Source organism: Oncorhynchus clarkii, chromosome 21 (assembly GCF_045791955.1).
Source record: "Oncorhynchus clarkii lewisi isolate Uvic-CL-2024 chromosome 21, UVic_Ocla_1.0, whole genome shotgun sequence".
Classification (NCBI taxonomy): Eukaryota; Metazoa; Chordata; class Actinopteri; order Salmoniformes; family Salmonidae; genus Oncorhynchus; species Oncorhynchus clarkii.
The window spans coordinates 10,752,332-10,762,557 of NC_092167.1; the positions used below are offsets into that span (position 1 = coordinate 10,752,332).

Sequence of the window (10,226 nt, forward strand, 5' to 3'; positions counted from 1 at the left end):
TGGATGTTTATTGCAGTTTATTACGGAATGAGAGTGTGTGTTTTTACTAATTAACAACCATTATCGTTTTGAGTACAGTTGTGTCCAGCTTTGATACAGTAGCAAGCCCGTAGCTACTTGCATGTCATCGGCCACGCGCATTATTTCCTACATCAACTGTTTGCGCGACTCTATCCTCGTTCTGGTTGAGACTTGTGAAAATATATATTTGTGGCATTATTACATCAAGGAAAGTTGTCTGGCAACGCAGAGGTACGTGTAATTACCATGAAATAATGTTTCTTTATTTGAATTAAGTATTCATCACCGTGATATTAGACATTTTAAACGTGCTTTTTCAGGAAGTTGCAGATGAGTTCTGTACTGATCTCATCATTGGCTAACGTTACGTTATATTGTTTCAAAGTTGAATCAACGGAAGGTCTAGCCTACTTAGAAGATATAAATAGTTACTGTGTAAATTATAGCCAACGTATGTTTAGTTTTACTAGTATATTGGGTAAGTGCACTTTCAGACAATGCACGCATCAAACAGGTGAGTTAATATAAGCCAGATGGTTCCTTTGATCACCGTTCTTTTTGTAATTAAATATTTTGTATTACTTTTTAACTTATTTAAAATGCCAAAAGCATGTCCCTCAAATGTACAACCTTTAGATATATCCGCAATTATCAGACTTTGAATGTGTAACTGACTGCAATCTGTGTGGTACAATCAGGTAGCTGCCCTACATTAAATTGACATCAGTCTGGACAGCTGTGCCCAGCTGTAAGATACCCACCACTTCCATCAGGTTACTTTGTGTTTTGTTAAACTATTCATGAATGATGATAGTGTGTTATTTTATGATGAGAGCACTGCAGCTCAGTGCTGTATAAATAACTCAACTTCCTATTTTGTGACCTCAGCAGAATGAGACTATATACTTGTGGTCAGCTGTCAGTTTTTCCACTGACAAAGAGGAAATGTTGAATGCCTTGAAGCTTATTTGTATTTGCAGGAACAGGTGATTGTTCACAAGGTACATACAGTGTTCACTAAAGCAGTGTTTTTCAACTTGTTTTTACACCAGGGACCAACAAGCTGTGGTCCCTCTTGTGTTTACACAGTTTTGTTTCTCTTCCTAGATGTGGAAGTCAGTGGTGGGACACAACGTGAGCTTAAAGGTTGCAGAGGGGGACGACTGGGAGACCGACCCTGACTTTGAGGTTAGCTACTGGGGTGGAGGGAGCTAGGGTCCTTATGGAGCTAGTGTATTTACTAAAGCACTCTAATCAATATTTTCTCCCAGTGGAATTACTGTTTTGTTTATGCTTGATGCGTAACCGCTTCAGTCCTGTTTTCAACGACACCTTGGTCTTCAGACTACAGTTAGGTGATGAGAAGGACTTGGGTTATGTGTTTCAGAATGATGTGTCAGAACAGGAACAGAGATGGGGGGCCAAGACCATTGAGGGTTCTGGTCGAAAAGAACACATCAGGTAACCATTGAACATTAACTGGGGGTGGGTGGTCAGCCTGAGGTGGCCAGACCAGAAGTTACACATCAAAGATCGATCACAGTATGATTGGTGTTTTATGCTGTTGGAGAGCTATGGGGGATGGTTAGCTCAGCTGTGTATTGCTGCTTTAGCTCTGTAGAAACAGGAAAAGGAAGTGAAAACAGTGTGTAGGCTGTCAAGCAGTGAGTCTTACCAAATATGGGTTGGTGACTGAGTAAATCTAAGGGTTAGCCATAGATGAGTGTAACTATGTAGTCCCGGTGTCAGCAGATAATGTAAAATGGAAATAAATTTATGCAACAAAGTTCTGGTGTGTGTGTATGCTTGCATATGTGTATTTCCCTGCGTGTGTGTGTGTCATCCCTGCTTCTTCCCAGTGTATCAGAGCTGAGACAGAAGGTGTCCCAGGAGCATGAGGTGGGAAAGCAGAAGGAGCGAGCGGAGGCTCCCAAGGCCTCTTATGGTTACGGGGGGAAGTTTGGAGTGGAGAAAGACCGCATGGACAAGGTTAGGTTATAACATGTCATCATGTGATGTTCATACACTACATGACCAAAAGTATGTGGACACCTGCTCGTCGAACATCTGTGTTTCAATTCATCCCAAATGTGGGGTTGAAGTCAGGACTCTGTGCAGGCCAGTCAAGTTCTTCCACACCAATCTCAACAAACCCTTTCTGTATGGACCTCGCTTTGTGCACGGGGGCATTGTCATGCTGAAACAGGAAAGGGCCTTCCCCAAACTGTTGCCACAAAGTTGGAAGCACAAAATTGTCTAGAATGTCATATGCTGTAGTGTTAAGGTTTCCCTCTACTGGCGCTAGAGGGAAAACAGCCCCAGACCATTATTCCATCTCCACCAAACTTTACAGTTGGCACTATGCATTGGGGAAGGTAGCGTTCTCCTGGCATCTACCAAGCCCAGTCCATCAGACTGCCAGATGGTGAAGCGTGATTCATCACTCCAGAGAACGCGTTTCCACTGCTCCAGAGTCCAATGGCGGAGAGCTTCACACCCCTCCAGCCAACGCTTGGCATTGCACATGGGGATCTTAGGCTTGTGTGCGGCTGCTCGGCCATGGAAACCCATTTCATGAAGCTCCGGATGAACAGTTATTGTGCTGATGTTGCTTCCATAGGCAGTTTGGAACTCTGCGGTCCTGTTCTGTGAGCTTTTGTGGCCTACCACTTTGCAGCAGAGACTTGTTGTGCCTACAAGTTTCCACACTCACTTTAACAGCACTTACAGTTGACTGGGGCAGCTCTGGCAGGGCAGAAATTTGATGGACTGACTTGTTGCAAAGGTGGCATCCTATGACGGGGCCACGTTGAAAGTCACTGAGCTCTTCAGTAAGGCCATTCTACTGCCAATGTTTGTCTATGGAGATTGCATGGTTGTGTGCTTGATTTTATACACCTTGCAGCAACGGGTGTGGCTGAAATAGCCAAATCCACAAATTTGAAGGGGTGTCCACATACTTTTGTATATATAGTGTATTTCGCTCATAAGGTCTTCAGTCTAATGCAAATAACACACCAAGCACAAGGCTTCCTCTAGTGCAATGCTGCTCACCCCAAAACGTATGCTGTCAGACAGTACAGTTCTGTGTGCTGACCTATTGCAATTTTTATGGACTTCAACAGTTTATCAAAGATCGTTTCCTGTGTTGATGTATTATGTGTGTGTAATTACCCAGGGGGCAGTGGGGCATGGCTACGTGGCGCAGGTGGAGCAGCACTCATCCCAGACCGATGCAAAGAGAGGATTCGGGGGGAAATTTGGAGTGCAGAAAGACCGTGTGGATAAGGTGAGGAAACTATCCTCTTACTGACAAATACAGAGATATCACAGGATTTGATGAACAGGATGAGGGATCGTCCTGGTGATGAACATTCCTTCTCTCTCCCTGTAGTCTGCCATGGGTTTTGAATACAAGGGTGAGGTGGAGCAGCATACATCTCAGAAAGGTACAGCCTTCAGGACGTCTAATACACATACAGTGCCTTGCGAAAGTATTCGGCCCCCTTGAACTTTGCAACCTTTTGCCACATTTCAGGCTTCAAACATAAAGATATAAAACTGTATTTTTTTGTAAAGAATCAACAACAAGTGGGACACAATCATGAAGTGGAACGACATTTATTGGATATTTCAAACTTTTTTAACAAATCAAAAACTGAAAAATTGGGCGTGCAAAATTATTCAGCCCCTTTACTTTCAGTGCAGCAAACTCTCCAGAAGTTCAGTGAGGATCTCTGAATGATCCAATGTTGACCTAAATGACTAATGATGATAAATACAATCCACCTGTGTGTAATCAAGTCTCTGTATAAATGCACCTGCACTGTGATAGTCTCAGAGGTCCGTTAAAAGCGCAGAGAGCATCATGAAGAACAAGGAACACACCAGGCAGGTCCGAGATACTGTTGTGAAGAAGTTTAAAGCCGGATTTGGATACAAAAAGATTTCCCAAGCTTTAAACATCCCAAGGAGCACTGTGCAAGCGATAATATTGAAATGGAAGGAGTATCAGACCATTGCAAATCTACCAAGACCTGGCCGTCCCTCTAAACTTTCAGCTCATACAAGGAGAAGACTGATCAGAGATGCAGCCAAGAGGCCCATGATCACTCTGGATGAACTGCAGAGATCTACAGCTGAGGTGGGAGACTCTGTCCATAGGACAACAATCAGTCGTATATTGCACAAATCTGGCCTTTATGGAAGAGTGGCAAGAAGAAAGCCATTTCTTAAAGATATCCATAAAAAGTGTCATTTAAAGTTTGCCACAAGCCACCTGGGAGACACACCAAACATGTGGAAGAAGGTGCTCTGGTCAGATGAAACCAAAATTGAACTTTTTGGCAACAATGCAAAACGTTATGTTTGGCGTAAAAGCAACACAGCTGAACACACCATCCCCACTGTCAAACATGGTGGTGGTAGCATCATGGTTTGGGCCTGCTTTTCTTCAGCAGGGACAGGGAAGATGGTTAAAATTGATGGGAAGATGGATGGAGCCAAATACAGGACCATTCTGGAAGAAAACCTGATGGAGTCTGCAAAAGACCTGAGACTGGGACGGAGATTTGTCTTCCAACAAGACAATGATCCAAAACATAAAGCAAAATCTACAATGGAATGGTTCAAAAATAAACATATCCAGGTGTTAGAATGGCCAAGTCAAAGTCCAGACCTGAATCCAATCGAGAATCTGTGGAAAGAACTGAAAACTGCTGTTCACAAATGCTCTCCATCCAACCTCACTGAGCTACAGCTGTAATCGCAGCAAAAGGTGGCGCTACAAAGTATTAACTTAAGGGGCTGAATAATTTCGCACGCCCAATTTTTCAGTTTTTGATTTGTTAAAAAAGTTTGAAATATCCAATAAATGTCGTTCCACTTCATGATTGTGTCCCACTTGTTGTTGATTCTTCACAAAAAAATACAGTTTTATATCTTTATGTTTGAAGCCTGAAATGTGGCAAAAGGTCGCAAAGTTCAAGGGGGCCGAATACTTTCGCAAGGCACTGTACGTTCTGATTTCCAATAAGTCGACTGCATGTTGTTATCCTACCCAGCTACTCCTGGCATACCACTCACCCTGCTTTTATCTTTCAGACTATTCAAAGGGTTTTGGAGGGAAGTTTGGGGTGGAGAAGGAGAAAGTGGACAAGGCTGCTTTAGGTTACGACTACAAGGGAGAGACCGAGAAGCACCAGTCTCAGAAAGGTTAGAGGGGAACTGTACCGTGGGCTGTTGTTTCTAAGTAGAAATGTTTCATGGTCAGTTATTGGATCTCTAGTTCATATTTTAAACATATCCCACAATCTCCCTCGCCAGACTATTCAAAGGGTTTTGGAGGGAAGTTTGGGGTGGAGAAGGAGAAAGTGGACAAGGCTGCCTTGGGATACGACTACAAGGGAGAGACCGAGAAGCACCAGTCTCAGAAAGGTTAGAGGGGAACTGTACCTTTGGGCTGTTTGTAGGTAGAAACGTTTCATGGTCAATTATTAATATTAGATTTCTAATTCATATTTGAAACAACCTCATCCCTCACTCTCCCTCACCAGACTATTCCAAGGGTTTTGGGGGGAAGTTTGGGGTGGAGAAGGAGAAAGTGGACAAGGCTGCTTTAGGTTATGACTACAAGGGAGAGACAGAGAAGCATGAGTCACAGAAAGGTCAGTTACTCACAGTTGTAACCACAGTTGTGTTTGTAAAAGTCAAGGACCATGTCCACATTAAACTGACCTTTGATCTCCACGTTCAGACTATGCCAAGGGCTTTGGGGGACGCCATGGCGTCCAGACAGACCGCATGGATAAAGTGAGTCTTGCGTGACCCTCGACTCAGGATGACAGTAATTCTTGATGCATTTTATATTGACCTGTACAAACACACTCAGACTATGGCATTTTCTCATTGATTGGGATTATGGTTCCCCATTCGCTCTATAGAGTGCAGTGGCCTTCACAGACATGGAATCCCCTACCTCTGCCTATGAGAAGACAATACCATTGGAGGCATGTAAGTATGCGCTTTATAGTTCCTCATAGAAGGGCTGAAGTTGTTCTGCTTGCTAAACATTTAGTTCTCAAGTTGAAAGAGGAAAATATGTTTTTTGCTTTTCCGGTCTGTCTGCAGCAAGTGCAGGGGCAGGCAACCTGAAGGCTCGTTTTGAGAACCTGGCTCGGTCATCAGACGAGGAGAACAGAAAGCGAGCGGAGGAGGAGAGAGCCAGGAGACAGGCTAGAGAGAAGAGAGAGCAGGAGGAGGCACGACGCAGACAACAGGTACTGCAATAAACATGTTACTCCAATAAACATGTTACTCCAATAAACATGTTACTCCAATAAACATGTTACTCCAATAAACTTGCACACTGACACAGCGGTATGTATCTCTTGTAGGAACAGAACAGCAGGGAGGAGGAAGCAGAGCAGCATCAGCCTCCACCTGTTGAAGAGCATCAGCCTCCACCTGTTGAAGAGCATCAGCCTCCACCTGTTGAAGAGCAGAGACCTCCACCTGTTCCAGAGACCAACAGGAAGCCCCAACCACCACAGCTGCCCACTGCCAGGGCAGTGCCTCAGATACCAAGAGATGAACCTGAGCTAGTGGTAAATATCTGATTTAATTCAAATCAACTCACTGATGACGTAAAAACGGCCATTTCTTCTTCACTGCAACGTTATAAAATGAATAGGTGAAATTCACACCTACTCCTTTTCTGTGGTCTCAGGAGGAAGAGGAGGAGCCAGACTATGACCAGCCCCCGTGCCTGCCCCCACGGTCAAGTGACCTGCTGGAGGCGGAGCCACCTCAGGAGCAGACCCCATCAGAACCAGAGCAGGAGGATGAGGGAGAGTATGAGGATATCTCACCAATACCTTTCTTCCCAGAACCTGTTCCAGGTCAGTGTGCCACACCCAGTGGGGTAGAGGGGATGGGTAACCCATTACTGTGTCATATCAAAGACTGACCCTTCCATGTGTTCCCTCTACAGCTTTGGATAATGACTATGAGGACCTGACATGCGGTCAGACAGCAGTGGCCATTTATGACTACCAGGGAGGTAGGTAGTCTACTGTATCAATGACTGCGTTGTGATATCATATCGTTGTGTCATACTGTGATGTTGTTTCTTCCATTGTGGATGAATACAGAAATCAATGCTAAACATTGTTCAACACAGAAGTCTATAAACCCTTTCGGAGACAAAATCCTAAAATAATGTTATTCTTACACATGAAGAGGCAGATGATGAGATCTCCTTCAACCCGGATGATGTCATCACCAACATAGAGATGGTGGACGAAGGCTGGTGGAAGGGACACTGTCACGGACGCATTGGACTTTTCCCTGCTACATTTGTGAAAATGATGTAGTGAGCGTGCCTATACAGTCTCCAACACAGACATATACCTGAGCCCATAGGACCTGTGGGTCTTTTCACAGGGGGAACATCAGCATATTGATCCTATCGGACAGGTATAGTTTGATTGTACCATGGGAGCATCTCAATTGCATACTCCTCTATCCTCACTTTCTTAATACCCATTGGAGGTCAGAGGGGAGGGACCTCTGGCTTTCTCATCCAATGGGTTTTGAGGTGAGGACACAAGGAGTATACAATTCATATTCTCCCCATATGTTTTCTAGTCAATTGATTTAATTGAATTGGTCAGTAGTCATGATATATAATGGATAGTCATTGTGCTTCATACTGCTCAGGGTGGGATGCAGCCCTTCCCCTTATAAACGCTGATTGCTAAATGTTCCAGAATATTCTCATACACTTGCATTTCAAAGGATTATGTAAGTCATTTAGCTATGGAATGTTTTGTTTAAAAACAATAATGATTAACTACAGAGAATTGTATTTTGGCTATTGATGGAATCCTTAACTTGAATTACATTGTCATACTTTGGAAAAGCATAATATCAAACACCAGGTTAAAAAGGTCATTTTTAGAATCAACTGCATGTAATCAATAAACTGTATTAATGTACAGAAACACATTTATTTACTCTGTGTGACAGCCAGAATATGATATGGACAGTTTGTTGCATGTATAATGAATGTCTTTGTAACTATGGGCTAGGCTACAGAAAGAGGAGCAAATCAAACAAGAATGGAGCTACCAACAACAGGTAGTAAGTAGTAGCATTATTAAGATAAAATGTAAAGAATCTACCATCTTCTGTGTACCACAGCAATAAGAAAACATGGCTTTCATTCAAGTGAAGTATGCCAATGCAGTATTATACCATTGTGCCCAACACACAACTCTGTTGTTTCCTTTCATACATTAAAATGAGCTTACAGACAATGGGTTGCACAATATAGATCCTTTGCCTCATATCACCATTTAACTTGAACACAAGGCAGGCAACTCCAGAAAGATCATGTATTCAATGCTCATGTGTGTGTCACAGGTTCTAAGTCAGAAGTCCTTTGGTTTTCTCCAGGCTACCAGGCAATGCCCTTCTTTTTTTTGTTGGCCTTTCCTCCTGATTTTTTTGTTATGCGTTTGCCTTTCAGTTTCTTGGCCTGTCGTTGGCTCATCCATGTTGGGTACTGTCCGTGCTCGTCCAATTGGGTCGTCTTACTGCGCTTGCTGTCCATGTCCATCTTTCCATCTGCAATGCAAAAACAAAAAGGTGTCAAAACTCAAGACATAGGAAACGATACAAAATGCTTGATCTGTGTGTGATCTCACCATCGACTTCCTCTGCCTCCATGTCTACATCCACTTTCTTCTCCTTTATCTTCCCAGCTGGCACCACTGTAGCTATGTCCTGAATGTCATTCATGGAGATCTCTCCTGTGCCACCGTGGGCCAAGGCTTGCTTCAACCGAGCCAGTTCCTTAGGGGCGTTCTTCGCTCTCTTCACTGCACGCATCTTCCGCTTCCATTTGCTTCGCAGACTTTTGGCCATTTTTAGGTTTTCTGAAAGACAGGGTTACGTAATGGAAACACAGATCCACTTGCATAAGACTCTAGTTCAGTGACAGTCTCTGCAGAGCCATACATATGACTGAGTTCTTGGATCATATAAACAACACTCATGCCATCAACTCCCATCAAGCCAGCAAAGACATACGTATAGTCCAAATGCCCCTCAATCATAAATCGAGGTTCTTGTATAGTTAATCACGATGAACTGCCGTTAAACTGTCCATGATTTTACTGTCTTTAAATGTGCAAGACTCAACATAAACAGGCAAGTTTGCTAGCTTTTGGCTAATAGCTAGCTACACTGCTAAAGAAAATTTTATTGTTTTAGAACAATCGATCGGCCTATTCCATTCAATGTTTTTGTACTTCAATAACTAGTATTCGGTATACTCAATTTACTCCTATTGATGGTATTGTAATTAATAAAACACTGTCAACATACATAGACGCAGATGTATCTTCCGTACAGTTGATAAGCAGGCAGCACACGTGTTAGTATTTTCGACAACCGTAAAGCAGGTCAGACAGTCGTTATGTTGGACACATTTGCGACAATTTACGTCCTCTTAATTTACTATCATACTGTGAACTAGTATTTATTTAATCGAATACCTATAACCTACATATTTAGAGTGAAACATTATCAGTGGTGGATAACTGACGAACTGTCTTCCTGATGCACTTTATTCTCAATTTATCGATACGTATTGTCAGCTATCTGGTGCAGTTCGCAGTTCTTCCAGGAGATGGCGAGCTCATTCTATACTGCAAGCCAAAGCGACCTAAGTCTCATTAATGATCATCCAATTATCCACAAATTCACATCTGCTCCAGAACAAATGTGTTGAACCACTTTAACCTCTGTCTGCAAAAACAAAGGGCAAACGAAAAGCAAAGTATGTGAGTACAGTAAAGTAGAAATTATATGTTATACCATCACAACAATTGAATGAACTACAACCATTCAGGATAAATACATTATTGTTGGTATGGCATGGTTGAAATGTCTTTGTACTATTTTGAATGGAGAATTTGCAAGACTGATGTTTCTTCTGGGACTGCACGTCATCAAGCTAAACCCATGAGACCGATTGGGGTGTAAAATCCAAGGGCAGGTCCTATTTTAGCCCCACTCGGGGCATGGCCCTACATACAGTAGGCCTCCACTCTTCCCCAGGAGATGTGAGTTGAGCCCCGCACTTTTCCAGCTGACCTCCTCGACTCCCTGCTCACTCAAGTGGAGGCCAACCAGCCCCA

The 10,226-nt window shown here is 43.2% G+C and overlaps 2 protein-coding genes across 4 annotated transcripts; one reads left to right on the forward strand and one right to left on the reverse strand.

Moving 5' to 3' along the window:
• The first annotated feature begins 121 nt into the window (after nt 1-121).
• LOC139378521 (src substrate cortactin-like) lies at nt 122-8,024 on the forward strand. 3 transcript variants are annotated; one of them, XM_071120763.1, is made up of 16 exons: nt 138-252; nt 1,129-1,209; nt 1,409-1,482; nt 1,881-2,010; nt 3,200-3,310; nt 3,416-3,470; nt 5,125-5,235; nt 5,347-5,457; nt 5,577-5,687; nt 5,777-5,832; nt 5,964-6,033; nt 6,151-6,299; nt 6,417-6,626; nt 6,749-6,920; nt 7,013-7,081; nt 7,261-8,024. In XM_071120763.1, the coding sequence occupies exons 2-16, from the start codon at nt 1,129-1,131 to the stop codon at nt 7,392-7,394; spliced, it is 1,644 nt and encodes a 547-aa protein (XP_070976864.1). In that variant the 5' UTR covers nt 138-252; the 3' UTR covers nt 7,395-8,024. The 3 variants fall into 3 exon arrangements, with proteins under 3 accessions (XP_070976865.1, XP_070976864.1, XP_070976866.1); XM_071120764.1 differs by lacking the exon at nt 5,125-5,235 and having other exon boundaries at nt 122-252; XM_071120765.1 differs by lacking the exons at nt 5,125-5,235; nt 5,347-5,457 and having other exon boundaries at nt 147-252.
• LOC139378522 (protein LLP homolog) lies at nt 8,011-9,499 on the reverse strand. Its single transcript, XM_071120767.1, has 3 exons — nt 9,412-9,499; nt 8,730-8,960; nt 8,011-8,649 (listed from the first exon to the last, which is right to left on the reverse strand). The coding sequence occupies exons 2-3, from the start codon at nt 8,947-8,949 to the stop codon at nt 8,480-8,482; spliced, it is 390 nt and encodes a 129-aa protein (XP_070976868.1). The 5' UTR covers nt 8,950-8,960; nt 9,412-9,499; the 3' UTR covers nt 8,011-8,479.
• Between the last annotated feature and the right edge of the window lie 727 nt (nt 9,500-10,226).